The sequence below is a fragment of the Cryphonectria parasitica genome (genome assembly GCF_011745365.1).
Source record: "Cryphonectria parasitica EP155 unplaced genomic scaffold M406scaffold_5, whole genome shotgun sequence".
NCBI classification, from domain to species: Eukaryota; Fungi; Ascomycota; class Sordariomycetes; order Diaporthales; family Cryphonectriaceae; genus Cryphonectria; species Cryphonectria parasitica.
The window spans coordinates 322,169-342,487 of record NW_024468913.1 but is presented as its reverse complement, the minus strand read 5'-3'; the positions used below and the strand labels follow the sequence as shown (position 1 = coordinate 342,487).

The following is a 20,319-nucleotide window of genomic DNA, read 5'->3' as shown; positions in this document are numbered from 1 at the left end:
GAGAGGGGATGGTCATTCTTTAAATCATCAGATCTCATCAGTGTGTCCTTCATCATGACTGCTGACAGATTACGATTATTCCTTCCTATCTATACATTCATTTTGATGTTAAATTTAGATGACATCCGAATGCCTACGACTGTCGCTTCTGTCCGACCTATTCAGACACCTTGACTATAACCTTGCCTTTGGACCTCTTACTTGCAACTCGTTCATAAGCCTGGCAAGAAATTTGGGTTAGCACCAACAGAAAATAAGGAAGGGTGCAGAAACGAAAGAAATCATACCTCGACCGCCTGTTCCATCGGGTATTCCGAGTCCACTGGAAAATCATGAAAGTCGCCGTCTTCGATCCACTGCTGTATGTCAGAACGCTGGAAGGTTGAAACTTGGTGCTGAAAAGACACATAACCTACCTTAGCGACCTCCTTCGCAATCGCCCCATCGGGGAAAAGAGACAGCATTTCAAACCTCCGTGGCGTTCCACCCAGGATAGTGGGCAGAAGCTTGCTTCTCAGGATCGTACCATGCCCGATGCCGCCCACGATGGTGATGAACGCTCCTTTTCGATCGAGATAGCTGCTGCATTTCCGGAACAGCTCGTCACTGCCGACAGTGTCCAATATGAGGTGGAGAGGTTTCGAATCGGGTTTGAACTGCTGGGCGAGATACGAGGACAAGGAGTCGTGAGCCTTGTAATCGATGACCTGCATGTTGGTGTCAGAGTTATCATCCACCAGTCACGTCGATCGTTCCTCAGACCTACCTCATCTGCCCCAAGACCTCTAACCATGTCTGCGTTCGCACCAGAGCAGACACCGTAGACAGTGGCTCCTCTGGCTTTAGCTACCTGAACAAGCACCGAGCCCACCCCGCCACTGGCCCCGTTGACAAGAACCCGATCCCCAGGCTTGACGTTACCGCTCTTGAGCACAACTTGCGCCGTCTGCCCAGCAACCCCAAGAGCACCAGCCGCATCCCTCAGCTGGATCTTGGTCGGCTTCAGAACCACCTTGGCCGCCGGAACCTCGATATACTCTGCCAGACTGCCACGCCCGATGGCGACAGACACAACGTTGAGCGCGCCACCGACCTCCGACCCGACCGAGATGCCGAGCTTTGCAGTGGACACTGCCGACCCTACACGGACCACCTTTCCTACAAAGTCCAGCCCGACGGTTGGGTTGCGGCGGAAGGGCAGCCAGTTGGGCAGCGTGGACATGAAGTTGAGGTCGGCTGGGTTCAGGGCGGCGTAGTCGACCTTGACGAGCAGGTTACCGGACTTTACGCTGCTTGGGACAGGGTAGTCTGTCTTGAGGGTGAGAGCTTGTCTGGGGGCTCCGTTCTTGGTGACGATCCATGCTTTCATGGTCTTGGGAAGGTTGGTGGTGGTGGTTGTGCTTGAGTCTGCCATGGCTGATGAGTTGAGCTATTAGCTGACTAGAATGGTTGAGCCTTTATGAGATGGCATGAATGTAGGTTGAAAGGGCCGGCCTCGTGTTGTGAAGTTGAGCTGAACTGTCAAAGATCTTCTGGTATCGTTGTCGTGTTTCAAGGAGATCAGAAGACCTGAGACGACCGACCTTCTGGAAGCGACGCTGACATCTTGCGTAAGTAATTTGAGATTATGTAAGCATTTTTTTTTTTCATGTACCAAGTGAGTTGAGAAAAACCCCATCAACCATGGTTATCTTTATTAATTTCAGAAACTTTGCCTACTTTTTGTTGTTCTCAAAGAGAATAAGTAAGACCCTTCTGATATCATACGTGATGGTGTCGAAGTCAGCCTGTCGGCCCAGTCTCGACATGAAGTTGATAAGATTCCGAGTATGTTATTCACTGAGCCCTTACGTATTTTGCAAGTATCAGCCAAGAATTCTTTCTAAAGGGCCTTCGAGTCAGATCGAAGTCTCAAAAACTAAAGGTGAACATTGTAATTATATATTATCACTCCTGAGCTGCATATAGACTTCTTCCTGTCCTTCCGGTCGTCTTGTGATCCTGTCTGCGGATCTTTGTTATAGAGTACTTGACCGGCAATATATCGTTGTTTGTGGTAGTAAATTGAGAAAAACTCCACCAAACCCAGAATGAAATCCTTCTACGATACCGACCCTAAAACATGAAGACCCCAGCATTTCCTTGGTTTGAGACGTGTCCCAAATCAACCCGGCTTAAGCCTTTCATTTTCCATCATCATCAAATCGTTTCGTGAACCAGAGGGCTTGCCTCCCTCTCACTTAAGCCAGTCTGGAATATTTGTCCGAAATGGCCACATTAGTTCAACTGGATCTCAGCCAGTCTGGAATGTTCATTTCGAACTGGTCGAAATAATTCAACTGAATCTCGGGAAACAGATTCAGACCGCCAGGGTTCTGGTACAGAGGATCCACCTGGTAGGTATGATGGTCAGCAAGGCTTGTCACTGACGAATTTCTTTTTATCAAAACTCACCTCTGTTGGTGATGGCTGGTCGAGCTGTTGGAATCGGGAAAGAAAAGGGTGGTCCTGGGGTTGCGTTCCACTGGTAGGTATAGAAGATTGACTGTTGTACCCACGGTTAACATAAAGCAACAGGATCACATATAGAACGGCGACATAAATAGCATCCTTACCTCCATGTTCCAGTCAATCCGCTGCTGTGCAGTGTACTCTTCATCTCATGAAGCTGTTTGCATGCAAAGTCGTCAGCATGTGCTGGAGGAAAGTGTTTTTGCACCCACCCTTTGCAACCAAACACAGTCAAGACACTTGTAAAACCACTTACAAGAAAAAGCGCAGGCTTGAAATACAACGACAGCCTCTCCACGAACCGGAAAAGAATCTCGCACTGTTCCAACAGATCGCCGCCCTGCAGCGCATCCGGCAGACCAGGCGAGCTACCCACCGCCGAGCCCATCAGCTGAACTTTGATGGACGCATAACACATGGTAGCCAGGCTCGGATCAAGGATGCGCAGGCCACCACTACCGCCAACGCCGCCTCCCTCGCCGCCCAGCTCGGACTCGACCATGGCGAGCGTCTTAGCCATGCTGCGGGCATGGTAGACGCACAGCTCCCGCGTGGACTTGACCCAGTCTTGCGGCGCCATGACAAACATATTTTGTACCCGCGGCGACGGGTGATTCTGCAGCGCGAGTCTGTACAACTCGCAGTGGAGCATGTCGTGCCAGAGGTGCAGCATCACCATGGGACCCAGCTGCGGGGTGTCGTGCCGGTTAAAGAGGTTCTCACGGCGCAGTTGGAGGCGGGTCGGGAGGTCAGCGGACCAGCGGGAGAGTTTGCGCACGCAGAGCATGTAGTCTGACGCGTGGTCCCATGGCGCGAGGGAGTCGGGGTCTGGTAGACCCTCGATGTAGCTAGAACAAGTCCTTCGTCAATACATTTCGAAGCACGCAAAGTGCCTAGTTGTTGGGCGGGCGAGGGGTTGTGGAAGAAAAGCTAGTCTTAAGAGGAGGACACGGCGAGAAGAAAGGAATCAATCAAGAGGGAGAATACAACCAAAAAAAAGGAGAATACAACAGAAAAAGACTATCAATAAACTTAAAATAGAAGAAAAACGAGAATATCAGCACGCAAGGACTAGAAATCATTATGTCTTACCGTAATATCACATAACGTATTCCAGCAAGTAATACATATTGCCCCATGATTCCCACCGCATCAGAGGTGCCCTCACCAGATGATAACTCCTCAACCTCCAGAGATGGAACAGGCGTGATACAGGAGTTATCATATCTGCTCACACACACACGAACACAAACACACACACACTCAAGTCAGAAGCTACAACTTTATATCCTGAAGGGATGGGAGGGGTAGCAATATGTACGTACTCAAAATAATGGTCCTCGCACGGCAGCTGGAGTTTAATGCTCTCGGCCGGACAAGAGGTCAACTCACGCAGCCCTGTCGCTGTTGCCCTGTCTACGCAATAACAGGCAAACATGACCCTCCTCATCTGCTCTCTCTCGACCCACCGCAGGTTCTCGTGGTTGTTGTCTTGGCCCGTTGTCCACTTGGCCTCGTCGAAGAGGCGGAGCTTGAGCGCAAAGCGGTTGGCCAGGGCGGCAAGGAGGAAAGACCGGTTGAAGTCACCGCTATAGACGGCATGCTTGCAAAGAATGAGGGCCGCCATGGCCTGGTGGAGGGTAATGGTCGACGTTCTTGTCATCAGCTGCAGCATGGCTAGCCTTGCCCATCGACTGGCCTGGCCACTGCTGCTATTATTCTTATCATTATTATTATTGTTGTTGCCTGCAGGGGATAGCGCTCTGGAGGTGGCTACTGCAGCAGAATTTACTGGCTGGTCGATGAACTGCGCCGAGATGGCACAAATGGCCAACAACAGCGTCTCGGAAGCCCTGCCGTCTCGGATCTGGCGCCGGAGAATTCCACGATGGACGAAGCCATTGGTCTGGTACGATGCAACGTGAGTAAAGAACGCGTCGACGTACGGGAGGACATTCTCGGGCAGGCCGTCAGTCTCCGCCGCCTGTGGAGTTGCTAGCGTCTGCAGCACATTTGATTCTTCCTGCTGTCTAGGCTGAGGATGAATAGCAGCAGCGGAGCACAGTATCTCTATAATAAAAGAGAAAAAGTTCAATTATGTGAGCAAGTGGAACCATACAAGTCAACAGTGACCAGTGGACGTCAACAGTCAACAAGAGAACGAATGGGGCCGGAAATCTTCTATGATAGGAAGAAGAGAGAACCTGCTTAGACTGGTGGGATGCTTACCGCTGGATGCAATAGGCCCAGCAGCCAGCGTAGCCTGTGTCTGGGCCTGGGCCGGTACTTGGACTTGTGGCAACGGAGGACCCTCGAGGAGGACCACTGATGGGGCTTGTGGGTGTGGGTGTGGCTGTCTGCTATGATCAACTCCTCCTTGCTGCTGCTGCTGCTGCTGCTGCTGCTGCTGCTGTAACACTCCCAACTCTTTCTTCTTGCGCTGCTTGGCCTTGTCAATACGGCTTCTCGCCGTGGCCGTGAGCCTCACTTCATCCCCCGTCTTGACGTCGGCATATACGCAGTCGAGCTGCCTCAGCGAGCACCTGGCACAGCGGGGCAGGGCCTGCGAGCACTTGCTACGAGCCTTCCGACATTGTTCACACGCTGACTGGCGATGATGATGATGATGATGATGATGATGATGAGTATGAGAATTATTAGGGTCTACAATGGGAGGGAGGAGAGAGGCGGAAGTGGTGGCGGCGGCGGCGGCGGCGGATGAGCTCTCCAGGAGGTTGGTGGACGCGCATGACAAGGAGGATGACGATGTGTACGGATGGCCGGCAACAGTAATGTCGGTGAAGTCACAGATTAGCGACCTCTTCTTGCAATTATTACAGCCTCCTGGCGCCTCATCGCACTTGACCTTCCTTGCACGACAGGTGAGACAGCCTGTGCGGACCCGTCTGACTTTTTGCTCCGCTGCTGGCGCCGCTGCTGCTGCTGCTGGAGGAGGAGGGGGGGCAAGAGTAGGGGTTGATATTGAAGTAGCAGAAACGGGACCAGACGGTCCGCTGCTTGGCGGGCCCGTAAGTGTGGTACTGCTCCCACCAGCAGCCGAGACGGGCGAAGAAAAGGTAGTACTGTAGCTTTCCGGGTGGGGATTCGACAGTGGGTGTCCCGTAGCCATCGTGGCACGAAGGAGGGGGGCGGAGGAGGGTGGTTCATCGATTGAGTTCGTCTCGTATTTTCCTTGATCTTTTTTAGCGAAAGGAGAGAAACACTATTTGTCGAGATGGTTGAGAGAGAGTGTGTGTACAGTACAGATTTGCGGAAGATGCCAGCCGAGAGTTTGGGGGCCCATGAGTTGCTTCTTAAGCGACTTGTCCCGGGGGCACTCTTTGTTGCATTTCCCCTCAGGCGAGATCCGAGCGTCAAGACCAGTGTACAACTCTATTCAGGCTCTTGACTGAGCCGCGTGGACCCCCGTCCCCTCTAAAGCTAGAGGAGAGGGGCATGGTGGCAATTGTACTACGGCATACTATGTAAAGTCCCGCTCGAACCTTTTCTTTCCACGTGTCTTGCATTCCTTGCTTGCAGAGAGGGGCTGCCTGTCGCCCTGATTTATGCTGGTGGAGATCCGGAGCCTCTCGCTTCCCTAAGCATTGTCTTGTCTGAGAAGAGATATCGTCCCTCCGTCTTGAGATGCTGGCAGATAGCAGCAGTCCAGCGCCTTGAACTGGGCATCTCCTCAGACCGGGTCCCAGATCTATTCCGGAATCTAGGTCACACTCTTGTGGAGATGGTGCTTGGTTAGTTTACTAGTTCAACGTACTGTGGTTGTGGGGCCGTCTTTGGACCGATAGTACTATGATCATACCGTACTGAAATGGATATTCTGTGGTACTGTGGGGTGACCCAAAATAAGCGACATCCTCCGCTGCACATCCGAATAGTGGTGACTGGAATGAACATCCTGCCTTATACTTACAATACACATCCTGAATCAATATCAGGTACCAGTTATTCTAATTGAGGACGGCCTTGTATCATTTTGTGATAACACGCTTGTAACTTGGTTCAATTTGGAATCAGCAAAGTCTATTTCCTTTTACATTGGAAAAGAAGCAACGAGAGCACACACACACACACACACACACACACACACACACACACACACACACACACACACACGCAACATGCCTCTACATGACCCTGTCTCGATCGAGACAGGCCTTGTTGCAGGCTTCCCATCAGAACACAAGCCCTCCGTCACCATCTTCCGCGGCGTGCCTTTCGCTGCTAGCACGGCCGGAGAAAATCGATGGCGCGCTCCTCAGCCTGCAGAACCTTGGTCAGGCGCAAGGGACTGCACCCAGTTTGGGCCCATCGCCCCCCAGCTGCCTCCTGGGCCGTTGTACTGGACAGAGGAGCATCTCCAGCCGCGGCAGAGCGAGGACTGTCTGAACCTCAACCTGTGGACCCCTGCTCAGCCCGAGGATCTGGGCCAGGCCAAGTATCCTGTCTATGTCTGGATCTACGGGGGCAAGTTCCTGTGGGGTGCAGGCACAGACAATAATTTTGACGGGACATCGCTTGCTGCCAAAGGGGTCATCGTGATAACCTTCAACTACCGCCTGGGCATACTCGGCTGGCTTGCCCATCCTGCCCTGTCTGCAGAGTCGGGACACAACGCCTCGGGCAACTATGGTCTCCTGGACCAGATCGCCTGTCTCCAATGGATCCAGAGAAACATCAAGGCCTTTGGTGGAGATCCAGGAAGGGTCACCATCGGCGGCCAGTCAGCGGGCTCAGCCTGTGTCGGCCTCCATCTCTACGGCCCAGAGTCCAAGGGCCTCTTCCACGGCGTCATTTCCCAGTCTGGCACCCGTCACCCGCGCGATCCTCTGATCTCGTGCCTCGCCCCGTCGTACCGCACAAAAGACCAGGCTGAGTCCGAAGGAGAGATGATCCTCGCCGAGAAGGGCGCCAAGGACATATCCGACATGCGTGCTATGAGCCTTGAGAAGCTGCTCGAGGGAAATCACCGCGACGACACGACCATGTGGGGGCCACCACCCTTCTACCGTGCCTGTCTCGACGGCTGGCTGTTCCCTCGCACCTACGAGGACACACTTCTCCAGGGCACCATGAACGACGTGCCGCTCCTCAACGGGCAAAACGCCGACGAGAGCGGCAACTACACCCACCCGGACTTCAACGACCAGGACCTCGACGAGGTGGCCAGGATCAAGTACGGCCCGCTGTCTGAGCGCTGGTTCCAGCTGTATGGAGACGACGGGGAGGGCACCACCGCCACTGCGCTTGACAAGTGGAACGCCGCGTGCCGCGATAACTCTCGAGTCGGCCCGCACCTCCACCACGAGCTGTGGGCCCGGCACGCCAAATCTGACATCTTCATCTACTTCTGGACGCACGCGCCTCCACCTCGACGAGGGTTCCGCACTGATTATCCTGTGCCCAAGGCCAAGGGCTATGTTTTCTTCAACGGCTCTCGCACCGGTGCGTACCACGCTGCTGAGATCCCGTATGTCTTTGACTCGCTGTGGACGGCCCCATGGGATCCTTACACGGACGTGGATCGGGGCGTGGCTGATATGGCCAGCGAGCTCTGGGCCAATTTTATCAAGACTGGGAACCCAAATGGTGTAAAAGATGGTGGTAATAGGCACGGTGCACCACAGCTTGCGCCATGGCCCACTGCTGCAGAGGACCCTGACCATGTGATGGAGATAGGTAAGGAGATGAGGCTGATCCCGAATGCGAAGAGCAAGGAGCGTGAAAAGTTCTGGAAGGACTACTTTGCGATACAGAAGGTGTGGTGAGATAGAAATGGATCTCTTGGCTGTCTTGTCAGCTGGGCGTGTCCTGATGTTCTCTATTGTCTCTCCTTTTCCATCTGTGTTGAGGAGGAGGCATGGATACTACAGGTTTCCCAACGAGACCGAAATTAACAGCGTTAAATCAATCGAGACCAAGTGTCTTGGAAAGTCCCTACATAACCCAATTGCCCTCTTGCCACCCTCATGTGTAATTCTTACGGAAGGGCGCCTCTCTTTTCGTGATTCTTCACACTCTTCTCTCGACTTTCTCTGTCATTTCGATTACTTCACAATCCAGTTTGTCACACATTGGTATTCAGTGCAGTTACTTAAAGACCGTCACACTCAAACTGACATTGAGAAAAGCCACTTGATGAGGAAAGGGTAATGTTCAATTTATCAAGACGAATTAAATGCTCCTGCGCGAGCTGTTCGGGGGTATTCTCCTCCTCATGGCTTTCCTCCCCTGTTGCTAGACTAATCATATCCAGACCAGCATTCCCTTTCTCTGCTCTTCTCACAACGTACTTTACTCTGACTTTTCATTCTCCGGAACCTGCCCCTCAATCTCATGATGCAGGATATCCCGGCCATAGTTACCAGTACAGACAGTGCCACGGAACTTCCTGGCCGGAATCTTCCTGCTGAAGAGCTCGTCGATCTGCGCGTACGACCGCCCAGTATAGTCCGGGATGAAAAAGTACGTGACCAGCAGCGTAATAACGCCAAAGCCCGCGAAATAAAGAGCAGAGCCCCCGACGCCCAGCCTGTCCGTCTCTAGCATGTAGGGGATGGCGATGTTATATGTGACACCTAGAATGCCGTTGCCCAGGGCGCCGATGGTGGCAGTTTTGGCACGCAGCCGCATGGACCCAGACTCGCCTATGTAGATCCAGCCACAGGCGTTGGGGCCCAGAGTAGAACTGTAAGAGCCGATGCAGAGGAAGGCTAGCATGATGTGGCCAGTCTGCAGTGTGTATGGGAGTTTCGTAGCCAGACCTGAGACTCCGATGCCAACTATGTTCCAGCAAATGAGGTCAGTACAAGTATTTCTTGTCGTTGCTTGGGGCAAGAGGGGAGATATATGTGACAATAGCTAAAGAATGCTGATGATATAGGATGTATACGCACTCATGGAAATCAGCAGACCACATTCTCCCGTTAGGAGAAGCCTCCTTCGCCCAATTGCCTTGAACTCGCTCAAAAAGAACACAGTCATAATGGCCAAGATCTGGAGAGCGATGGCGATACAGGTCGACTCAAGTGAGTTGGACTGGCCAGCCAACGTGAAACTGGAATTGAGGAAAGAATGGATTTCAGTGAACAACCCTTGCTATAGGTTCCAATTACCTAAGATTTTTTACTTACAAATATGTCTTTTGGGGCCCAGTAATGACGTTGCCCGCCAGCGATGCCGTCAATGGAGGGAAAAAGGCACAGAATGTCCTGCGTAGGTCAGTTCCCTTGAAGCACTCGGTGAAGCTTGACTGCTTCATCTGCAGGAGGACAAAGGCAATTTTCCAAGTCAGCGATCTGTTTCAAACCCACAGGAGTGAACGACTATGAGAACTCACCAATTCCTTCTTCTCCGCCTCTTGGCCGAGGGTGTACTCATACTCGGCGTAGATGAGCTCGCGGTCCTCTTCGCTGCGGTTGGGATACATGAACAGGATCATCTTCTTTGCCTTTTCCGTCTTGCCGTGCATGATGAGCCACGCGGGCGACTCGCAGAGGAGGAAGACCTGGACGACGAGGACAATGACTGGAAGACAGACACAGACGAGAAGTGGCATCCGGTACGCCCACTTGTTGTCGGCTTCTGGCCAGACTTCCGCTCCCACGTAGCATAGAACGACGGAGATGAGGTCTCCGATGGAAGCTGTGGTCGGTTAGCGGATAATTCCAAAGGATGAGGCTGTCTTTCCTCCCATTGCAAGTCATGAATGAACAGAGGGACCAGACGTACAAATGAACAGGAACAGAGAGATCATGAGCCCTCTGGCATTTCTGGGGGCCAATTCGCCAATGTACAACGGAGCCGTGGCCTGGGTAAGACCGGAAACGAAAGCAAGCAGGAATCTGGCAACGGCAAACACTTTCCAGTTGGTGGCGACGAACTCGACAATGACGCCGATCACCATCACTGCAAGGTTGAAGAAAATGACGGTGCGTCGGCCGAAGTAATCTGCAATGGGGCCCATGCTGAACTGGCCAAGTACCTGGGCCGGCGCAGCAACTGCGTTCCAGCTAAGTAAAAGAGCACATGTGAGCGGTGAGACGGGCCAGCCGGGTGCATTGAGAGGAATGAGAAGTTTGGTAGATAACTTACATTGAGACCGTCTTGGGAGTTACAGCATATTTTCCACCAGACTTGTAGCCGTTGCCCATGACATAGCAAAAAGACTGTGATCCGACAAGAGCGGTGACGGCTGTAGAATCGGTCCCGAGGATGAGCGCGCTGGCCTGTGTTGACATGCCCCTTGTCAGCGGTTATGCCAGCGATAAGATCACCAGAGTAATAGAATAGGGAGCATCAAGGGTCAGAGAGATGGAAAGGAGTTCCATTACAAGAGCTGCCGCGACCACTGCGAAGACTTTTTTGTCATCCTGAAATGTCTGCCGAATGGACTTGGCCTCCTGGAGAGTGGCCTGTTGCGCGACCTCGAGCTCTGCCACGTGCTGCTTCTCGTCGGCGGTCACATCCTCCTCCTTGGACTGCGTGATGTCCATGCTAACCTCAGCCGTTTTGGAAGTCATGGTGTCCGCTGCGTGTATACTGGTCGATGCAGTGTCGTTGTGGACGAGCCTCGAGTTCGCCTCCAAAGCCAAAGGGCGGCGTTTTTCTGCGATCTCTGATTGATGTGCTGGAACACACAAAGCTCGTGATTTCTACCCTTCAAACGACCGAAAGAGAAAAGACAGAAACAACAGCCGTACGGTCGATTGGAAAAATCTTTGATTTTCCTGTCCTGTGCAGCTGCAGGTGCAGGATGTTGGCTCGTTGGGTCAATGCCGTTGGTCGATAGTCCCTTGTGACGACCCACAGGACAGCGACCATTCCCTTCCCCCGGTGTAACTGCAGTGATCAATAAGCGAAAAAGGGGGCTGCAAAGATAAAGGAAAGACCTCCTCGGACCAAATACCTATATCAGATCAGTTGGTATGAAAATTTGATGACAAAGTAACTGATACATCACTTTCCAAGGGAATAAAACATATATAAAAATGATGACAAGTGCTAGGAGGATTCATGCGGCAACGTGAAGCTAGTTATATGTGTTCCAATGATATGATTCTCTCCGGCAAGGTAGTGCGCTTTCTTGGCCCTCAACACTCAATACTCTCCAGCTGAATCTTTCAAACACCGAAACAACATTCGATCCCATCACTAGCAGCACACTTTGGACGCTAGATCTATCCCCTCATTATGGACTGAACCCCCAGATCTGCGGGGAATCCCTGAAGAGCCGTTGCGGGGACGAGGTTTAGACGAGGCGTGGTGGCCGTTGTGGATTGTGTAGAAACAAGTACGAACAAACTTGATGCTCCCCCGGACTTCTCGCCTAAGAAAATCAAGACCCCACTCCGGCCAGTATGACCTCCGCAATGCGTAATAGTCAAAGTCAGTCAAGGGAAGACCCGAGGATATACCGCACAGGCGACCATCTCCGTTGTAAGCGACAAGTTCCGCCGGGGGGCGACATGGCGGCCACATACTACTTGTCAATATACGACAGTAATTATGGAGATGATTTGCTGGAAAATGTCGTACACGTAACTAGTGGACGGCTATAGCCATCCGAGATCGAAAGGAGTGGAAAAGCAGAGGGTTTCCTTGGCCAGGACCCTTCCATTCAGAGCTCCATAACTATCCCGACATGCTCAACTTGGGTCTCTGATTTCCATTCTCTTTCCAAGAGCATCAGTTCTAAGGAAAAGAGAGTGGGCAGAAAGTATGGAAAAGACCGCGCCAATCTCAGAGAAGTCAGCCTCAGCTCATACAGCCCCGGTTGCTGCAGCCGATGACGGAATCCTGCACGGTCACCCGCACAAGATATCAGCTGAGCTCGACTCTGGCCAGGATGTGCCGTCCAGCATAGAAGAGGCTGAGAATGCCAGGGGAGTTGGTGGTCCTGATGCAGAGGCGGCTCCCGAAAAGGAGAAGCACAAGCTTCAAGACCAGACAAATCTTCTTCCCTTCAAACAACTTATCGTCGTCTTCGTTGGCTTGAGTTGTGCCTTGTTTTGTGAGTAACCTGTATCTCGATCTTTTATCCATACTTATTTTATGATTATTCTTTTCTTCTCTTCATGTCGAGCCCTGGGCATGTATGGCAGAGGACTGATGTGAAACTCGTTTGTGATTTACAGGCTCCCTGCTTGACCAAACCATGTGAGTCGGTCTGCTTCCAAAGTTCACACCCTGACGCCAGGCTCCTGACCTGATTCGACTGTAGCGTATCAACGGCACTACCCACACTTGGGCGAGTCTTCAATGATGCCTCTATATCATCATGGGTCGGCACGGCATACCTTCTCACCTCGACGGCCTGCCAGCCACTCTATGGTCGACTTTCGGACATTTTCGGCCGTAAGGTGATCCTTCTGGGCAGCATGGGCTTCTTCCTTGTTGGGTCGATCTTGTGCGCGGTTTCGCAGAGCATGATTATGCTCATCGTCTTCCGTAGGTCTGGGTCTCGTCTTCTGTGAGTTTCGTTCTGTTTGTGCGCCCCTTGTTAACTCGTGTCGTGTAGGAGCTATTTCGGGCATTGGTGGAGGCGGTATCTTGACTTCTGTCATGATTGTGACCTCAGACGTGGTGTCATTAGAGCAACGTGGCACATATCAGGGCATACTTGGTGTCGTGGTGGCGATATCGAACTCACTTGGTCCCCTGATCGGTGGTGTCTTTTCGGAAGCAGTCTCTTGGCGTTGGTGTTTCGTAAGTCAACATATTACTGAAACTCTTCCAAACTCCCTTTGAAACAACGGAGAAACGATCGTGTGAGGCTGATGGCTGATCCTGTTCACTTTCTAGTATATCAACATCCCTCTTACGAGCACTGCTATCCTCGTGGTTGCCTTTGTTCTGCCTCTCAAGCGGCCCAAGGGGGACGTCAAGGGGAAATTGAAGAAGATTGACTACTTGGGCTGTGTCACGATGTTGGCTTCCGCGATCTTGATACTTCTTCCACTGTCCTGGTAGGTGCCGCTCAAGATTGAATTTAGTCTTCTCCCCCTGTGTTTCTCCCTCTCATTGTACAATGCTGACAAGAGTACAGGGGTGGAACTCAGTATGCCTGGAACTCGGCCGGATTCATTGTGCCCCTTGTCCTCGGCGTTGCTTTGTTCGTTGCCTTCATCGTCATTGAGTTCAAAGTGGCCGCACTGCCGCTCATTCCCAGTACGTTGATACCTCCTAGGAGCTCAGCACCTCAGCCCGAAGGGATGGAGCCAGGAAAGCTGACTGAGCATTTCACCACAGTGCACATTTTCAAGATCCCCACTGTTGCCGGTGCCTATACCGGCGCATTCTTCACAGGCTTCATGTTCTACTGCAATTTATACTATGTAAGTACACAATCAGCTCTCCCAGCCCATTCCAACATCCTTTGCAAGTTCTGACCAGCATCCTCCCGTCTCAGCTCCCTCAATTCTACCAAGTCGTCCGCGGCGCAACACCCATCCGCTCAGGCATAATGCTCCTCCCCCTCATCCTTGTCCAGACCGTGACATCCTTCACGGCCGGCTTCCTCGTCTCCAAAACGGGCAATTACCAGCTCAACCTCTGGTTCGGCTTCGCCATCTGGACCGTGGCCTGTGGCCTGCTGTCCACCATCTCGCCTTCCATCTCCGATGCCCGCCTCGTCGGGTACCAGATCCTAAGCGGCATCGGGGCCGGGCAGACGTTCCAGACCAGTTTGGTAGCCATACAGGCGAGCGTGGCCAGGCCAGATATGGCGGTGGCCACAGGTACGCGGAATTTCTTGCGGCTGCTGGGTGGGACTGTTGCGTTGGCTGCTTGTGCTGCTATCTTGAATAATACGGCAAAGTGAGTGATATCTCTATTTTCTTTTTAGAATACTGAGGATCGAACCCTTTCAAGAAGTAACTAACCCGGTATCTACAGAACCGACCTTGCCTCCGTTTTGTCATCCGAGACAATCGACGAGATCATATCGGATCCTACCAAAATTGCTGCCGGCACTTTGGGTTTGTCTGTGGCACAGTCAGCAGCAGCCACCATGGCATATAGTAAGTTGGTGTATCCGCTGCCCCAATCCTCAGTGCGAATCACAAGTTTTGGGCTTGAAAGGTGCTAACCACAAGGCACAAAAGCCCATGGCATAAGAAACATCTACTACTTCATGATCCCGTGCTGCTGTATCTCCTTCTTTGCAACACTCTTCTTCGTCAGGGGTCACAGCCTAAAGAGGGAAGACGATGCGAAGCTCCAGGAAGAGGGCAAACGATGGGCAGAGACCCACAAAGGGATCTTGAGTCGCAAAAAGAAGACGAATGACGCAAACGTTACAATAGAGACGTCGAATGGCGAAAACATGGACACGGCTGGTAAATAGACATAGACTAGAGCAAGCAACTATAGCTTGCAAATGACACCCTAACATGCCTATAGACATGGGGCATGATTTCGGCGAAACGAAGAGGTGTGTTGATGACAATGCTGCTATGAGCTTAGATGTCTGGTAGGGGCAAATAACATTTCACGGCACAACATTCTACTGCAATATTCATCGATTCTATATTATTTGATAGATTGCTCTTCTCGTCGCACTCAATCGTCGTCAGGTGATTTGGCAGATGGTGTTGCCCCAGCTTTGATGTTGAATCGGCGAGCGGCAGGAAACCGGATAGACTTTCTCTGCGCCTCAGCCAAAATCCTGCGCTCCTTCCAACATGATCCGGTCGCTATCCAGGCGAAAATATTCCATCGATATCAATCCAGTCGGCTCCAAGTGGTCGGTGGCCCGAAGTTGTGCATGCCAGCGTACTCAAAGTAAGGCGGATACCAGCCGGCGTAGTCCCAGTCCACCAGCCAAAGGTTTTTCGACGAGTCGACCATGAGGTTGCGAGGCGCGAGGTCATGATGAGTAAAGACGAGTGGCTCAACGGCTACGGGCTTGTCGACAGATTCGAAGTGTTCTTGAGGCGTCTTTCTCGACTCCTGTTTGAATGTTTTGTGATTGTACCAGAAGTTGACGACACACGCAATGACCCGAGCGCTGGGACTGACTGGCAGCCTGTGTCGATCCTCTATCCAGAAGGAATGGCATATCCCGGTTCCCAAGGAACCTGCTGTAGGTGACTTTGCCGTCCTCATCTTCTGCACCATCCCGCGTAGCTGGAAGGCTAGGCGAATGGTAGTAAACAAGCCGATAGATGACCACGAGTTCATCAGGTTAGGGCCGTCGATGCGGTCTTGTACGCATTCGAGAACGTCTGCCCTCTTCACGATGCGCCTGATGGGCGGTGCTCGAACACCAAGGGAGATTGCACGCTCTATAGCAGGTTTCACGTCCTCGAGTTCATCAGCGCGGTAGCTTTTCGACACGTAATGTTCCGAAACTCTGATAACATGTGGGTTCTTTTCTGACGTCTTTCGCAGCTCTCCGATATATTCAGATAGCTCGGTGTCGCTGCACCTTGCGACGTAATCATAGTCAATTTCTGCCGTGCTTTCAACATCGTCGTAGATCATGCTGCTTAGGTTGACGTGTCTCAGTTGACAATGAATGTCGGAACAGGGAAGGTAATGAAAGGAGTGACTAGGTTGTGCTTTTAGGTACGATTAACAAATGCCTAATAAGTGCTTGCGCGCAAAGTGTTAACGGTAGGAAGTGATACACGCAGCAACAACAAGAATGAGGTGCTGTCGAAATTGTGGGGTGAGGATGCAAGGCCCTGGCCAGCGTCAACGCTGAGTTACCTACAGCAGGCGTCTTGTCTCGCAGTGGCATGCTGATGACCACTACCATAGCACACCTGTTAGCTTCGTAGTAGGACTTGTTGGTTGGCTCTAGGTGGTATTCAGCGCCTCGCGGGAAGGCTTGGCCAATTTCGACATGGCTCCGGGTTATGGCAGCGATGGCTTAAGAGGCAAGGTCAAGATCTCGTCCAAGCGATACTCCTATACACAAAACCACGTCAAGAAGATTACGATGCCCGCCAGCCTCGGCTTGACCGTGCAGAAGATTGTCAACCTCGTGATGCACAACGGCCGACAGAAGTACCAGTTCACTCCGGAGTGGGAAGGCTGCCGATACTGGAACTATGTGGTGATATCGGATCTCGAGGCGGCCGGTTATATTTCTAAAGGAAACGCGAAATCAGTACTCGCGGCCCTGTCGCTTTATTGGAGGTACCCAGCTGGTTCTGGGCAGGAGCCGCGGAAGGTCAAAGAGGGCACGTTCCGTGCTTGAAGGGAATCATGCGAAGAAGTGGGCAGTGGCAAAGGTCAAGGGACTTGTCGGAGGATCCGTTGTCACCTTGCAACATTTTATCTTGCAGACGTTTTGTATCAAGATGGAATGAGGACGAACGGACTGAATAATTATGCAGGATGAGAACATCGCGGAAAGGGTATTATTTTAGAAAGTTGAGTTTGTATTTGTATGCTTACTGGAGTTCGTTTCCTTTGTTGTGATTTTTTTGCTTTCTTGTTTTTCTTCCTCGCTACTTTTACTTCAACGTCTTTCTTTTTGTTTTGCATTTCTCTTCAGTTCTCAATGAATACATAGCCAATATGTTCCACTAGTAAAGCAATAGTACCTTCACTTGCGTTCTTGTTGCTTACATAAGATATTTCATAATTGCTGTGGACACCATTCCGCCAACTGCATGCAACCCCAGGAAGCGCTGTGAGAAAAACGTTTTCCAGAACACACTCGCCCTCCACAAAGTATTCTTCTTAGTGCAGCGAAGCAAAGCTGGAAAAATAGCAAAGTGCAAATTTCTACATGCATTAAGAGCACCTTCAAGGGTGGACGAGCTGGACGACAATTGGGACTTGGACAGTTTCGCGGCGGACAAGTCGTCAACTTGGTCAGCTCCTGTCGAGTGTATCCACATTTGTGGCAGAGGAAGCGCTTCTGCAGTATTGGATTAACCCCGAGGGATCGCAGCCAAGAGAGATGAGAGAAGGGGCCTTTCGGGCTTAGAATCATGTTTCTTAAGTGACGGAAATATGCCAGTGATTTGGGCTGCAAGCCAGCGACCGATCGTGGACGGCATGATTGATATGTCTGAACTATCAATCAAAGCAAAGCCTTTCTAATTACGTTCCTGCACAATGTGCATCTCGCTTGTCGACCAACTCCTGATTCTAGTATTGCCAAACAATATTCTGCCCCCAGTGAATGATCCCGTGGCACCGGCTGCCGCCAGGGCATCAACAATATCCGTCCTCCCAATGACGAACGCGGTCTGTACAGCTGTCTGACCGCGAGATCCAGCCAGGGCATTGGGGTCTGCACCGGCATCCAGCAGTCTGTTCACCAGGTCCAAGTGGCCACCTGCGGCGGCAGCATGAAGCGCAGTTCCTCCGTGCGTATTAGAACCTGGAGCATTGATGTCTGCTCCGTTCTGGAGGAGGAGCTCGACGATGTCGGTCTCCCCTACCAAGCAAGCTCCCTGTAAGGCTGTATAGCCGCTATGCTTGCCTGGTTGACCGTTGACATCGGCACCTCTCGCGATTAACATCTTGACCAAGTCTGTATGTCCTCGGTAACAAGCCGTTTGCAACGCCGTAACCCCGCTGCTTGGAGAGGCTGGAGAGTTGATATTTGCCCCTAGCTCCAAGAGGACTTCGACGACGTCCGAGTGCCCACCCTCCGCGGCAGCTTGGACAGGTGTGCGGCCCTGATACCTGGTCACTCTCACAGGGTTCACACACTTGGTAGCCCCAGCGTCAAGGAGTGTGCGAACGAGGCCCAGGTTACCTGTGATTTTCGAAGGGGATTTAGTACACTCTCTCAATTGAGCAGTATTGGATCGACTGCGACGTACCCGTTCCACAAGCCAGTTCGAAAGCATTGCGGTATATATTGTTCCCGCCAGGCGCTGAGATATCAGCGCCAGCGGCAAGCAGAACCCGCACCACCTCTTGGTGCTCGTGTAGACAGGCGGCCTGCAGAGCAGTCTGACCGTACCAGCCTGAGGGAGGCGCATTCACCACCCTTGCCCTACTAGAAGGGTCATCGTACTGTGCAAGGATCTCCTCCACCCGGCCGAGGTCGCCGTTGCGCGATGCCACCTGCAGCTCTGTCCAGCGAGGCTCGTCATCGGCCTCGTCGGTTGGAAGACACGATGGGTCCCATCTTGCATCGGGCGGTGATGGAGCTATGTGGACTGTGTGTGGTCTGTCACCCAGAGCTGCTGTTCATTATTGCTCGTGTAACTATGTCAGCGTAGGTCAGGCGGGGCTCTCGTTTCTCTTCTGCTGCATAATTTCGTGACGTACATGTGTCATGCTTTGGACTCGTAGTATCTTGATCGCTCACTGCGCTAACTTGGTTGCTTGCAGTAGTCATTGTTGGCAATGGAACTCGTCGGGAATGTGGATGTGAATGGAAAGTGAGGTCTGCAGGGAGCGGCAGTTAGACGAGGGCCTCATGGTCCCTGCTGCAGGCGCCCAGCATGGCTCCACTCTGGCAAAAACAGCGCGTCTGACTCCCCTCAGAGACAGGATCTGAGACAGAAAGAAAAGAAAAAAGTTGGAAAATCGTGGGAGGAATCTCAGTATTGTGTATGCCTTGGTGTGAGATGATCTGCACTGGTGGATTGTAACCTGTTACTGTTTGGTCACGACACTAAACAGTTTCAAAAGATACTTGGTACATTAATCAGGCTCTTCTCGTTGACTCTCGCCAGTCGTCCTCTCTTGCCTCTCTCACTCTTTCGTTCTCCGTCCCACACTTCTTCTCCCAGGGTCTTTCAATACTCGGTGCTACTATTTTGACCTCTCCTAGTCATGATCCACTGCATTAATCAATTCATATGCATCTGATCCGTTGGGGACCTTGCATAACTATTTGGTTCCTCAGCCCTGCCCGGTCAATCCTGGTTTCTCCAAACCTAAACAAACAACCCTCTGCTTCCCCAGTCTGACACAAGCTTGGGGCGCGGGCGTTGGGGCAGGGAACTTCCCTGTGGAGAATTTGGGGGTCATCCGGGGTGCACTAGGGCCTTCTTAGGTCTGCGCTCAGTTCTGGCCTAGAACGTGCTGGTTCGACTGCTGTAGGAACTCAGCATACATTCTCGAGCCCCTAGAACGCAGCCCCAACCTGGGAGGCTTGTGCATTGCAAACAATTACAACAATTCATTTCAGCAATATCCTTTTCTTTTCTATCTCTTGCAAGTATGCTGTTATTTGATCTGGCTCTCTCATTTCATCTTCATCAATTAGATGATCCTCTTCTACTGAAATACCCAATTCATCATTGTCAGTACTTAGGAGGTCAGGTCTAAAATTCCATCGACCCACGCTACCCGCTGCTTAAGGTACCTGACGCGCTGGGAGCGGCTCAGCTCAGTCTCGAGGGATCGATGAGTTGTCTGATTTGGGCTGGACTGAACTCGACAAGCTTTGAAAGGAAAAAGAGAGAGAAAGAAGAGAGAGCCGATCAAATCCATTGAAAGCTGAGGCGCCAAACTCATCCTGGTCTCAGTTCCAAGTCAGCACGCGTGCCGCCTTGTCACTCGATCCAGTCCAGTCCGGTGGCTCTTTCGTCACTGTCACTCCACTCTCTCTTTAAACTTAGTCCTTTCACTCCTCCTCCTTCTCTTCTTCTTTTTCTTCTTCTTTCCTTTTCTTCCTCTCGTCATGAGAGCCTTCTTTTCTTCAGCACACAGCGTCGTCGCCACGCTTTTGACGCCCATCTCGAGGGCATTTTCCCTTGGAGGATTACCAGATCTTCATGCGCCCAACTGCGACTGTCACCGATCCTCGTCAGGAATGTCGCGCGACGCTGCTGAACCCACTGAAAACGGCTGCGCCAGGTGCGC

At 51.9% G+C, this 20,319-nt stretch overlaps 8 protein-coding genes across 8 annotated transcripts; 3 read left to right on the top strand and 5 right to left on the bottom strand.

The window, feature by feature from the left end:
• Positions 1–18: 18 nt before the first annotated feature.
• Positions 19–1,369, bottom strand: M406DRAFT_291204 (NAD(P)-binding protein; the record flags this gene model as incomplete). The annotated part of the gene is made up of 4 exons (XM_040918949.1): positions 19–220; positions 288–356; positions 417–707; positions 767–1,369. The coding sequence occupies 4 exons, from the start codon at positions 1,367–1,369 to the stop codon at positions 158–160; spliced, it is 1,026 nt and encodes a 341-aa protein (XP_040775115.1). The 3' UTR covers positions 19–157.
• Positions 1,370–2,282: 913 nt separating this feature from the next.
• On the bottom strand, positions 2,283–5,641 carry M406DRAFT_71284 (uncharacterized protein; the record flags this gene model as incomplete). The annotated part of the gene is made up of 6 exons (XM_040925409.1): positions 2,283–2,393; positions 2,455–2,545; positions 2,616–2,668; positions 2,768–3,359; positions 3,837–4,581; positions 4,741–5,641. 6 exons carry the CDS (start codon positions 5,639–5,641, stop codon positions 2,283–2,285), a joined length of 2,493 nt encoding a protein of 830 aa, XP_040775114.1.
• A 1,009-nt stretch (positions 5,642–6,650) lies between these two features.
• M406DRAFT_258715 (alpha/beta-hydrolase) lies at positions 6,651–8,297 on the top strand (the record flags this gene model as incomplete). The annotated part of the gene is made up of 1 exon (XM_040917247.1): positions 6,651–8,297. The coding sequence occupies one exon, from the start codon at positions 6,651–6,653 to the stop codon at positions 8,295–8,297; it is 1,647 nt and encodes a 548-aa protein (XP_040775113.1).
• Positions 8,298–8,913: 616 nt separating this feature from the next.
• On the bottom strand, positions 8,914–10,546 carry M406DRAFT_229666 (MFS general substrate transporter; the record flags this gene model as incomplete). The annotated part of the gene is made up of 5 exons (XM_040915816.1): positions 8,914–9,311; positions 9,426–9,586; positions 9,663–9,790; positions 9,869–10,161; positions 10,261–10,546. Coding segments are annotated over 5 exons (1,266 nt in total), but the record flags the coding sequence as incomplete, so codon positions are not given.
• A 1,703-nt stretch (positions 10,547–12,249) lies between these two features.
• M406DRAFT_43358 (uncharacterized protein) lies at positions 12,250–14,875 on the top strand (the record flags this gene model as incomplete). The annotated part of the gene is made up of 10 exons (XM_040924221.1): positions 12,250–12,541; positions 12,666–12,687; positions 12,752–12,978; positions 13,049–13,236; positions 13,333–13,496; positions 13,577–13,698; positions 13,780–13,865; positions 13,940–14,346; positions 14,425–14,594; positions 14,634–14,875. The coding sequence occupies 10 exons, from the start codon at positions 12,250–12,252 to the stop codon at positions 14,873–14,875; spliced, it is 1,920 nt and encodes a 639-aa protein (XP_040775111.1).
• A 377-nt stretch (positions 14,876–15,252) lies between these two features.
• On the bottom strand, positions 15,253–16,014 carry M406DRAFT_330500 (uncharacterized protein; the record flags this gene model as incomplete). Its single annotated transcript, XM_040920529.1, has 1 exon — positions 15,253–16,014. One exon carries the CDS (start codon positions 16,012–16,014, stop codon positions 15,253–15,255), a length of 762 nt encoding a protein of 253 aa, XP_040775110.1.
• A 364-nt stretch (positions 16,015–16,378) lies between these two features.
• On the top strand, positions 16,379–16,735 carry M406DRAFT_330499 (uncharacterized protein; the record flags this gene model as incomplete). The annotated part of the gene is made up of 1 exon (XM_040920528.1): positions 16,379–16,735. One exon carries the CDS (start codon positions 16,379–16,381, stop codon positions 16,733–16,735), a length of 357 nt encoding a protein of 118 aa, XP_040775109.1.
• A 772-nt stretch (positions 16,736–17,507) lies between these two features.
• On the bottom strand, positions 17,508–18,077 carry M406DRAFT_356447 (ankyrin). The gene has a single exon (XM_040923449.1). The coding sequence runs from the start codon at positions 18,012–18,014 to the stop codon at positions 17,586–17,588; it is 429 nt and encodes a 142-aa protein (XP_040775108.1). The 5' UTR covers positions 18,015–18,077; the 3' UTR covers positions 17,508–17,585.
• Positions 18,078–20,319: the final 2,242 nt, after the last annotated feature.

Coding starts and splice junctions, on each gene's coding strand:
- M406DRAFT_356447 (XM_040923449.1), bottom strand. CDS start 18,014: ATGTTAATCGCGAGAGGTGCCGATGTCAACGGTCAACCAGGCAAGCAT.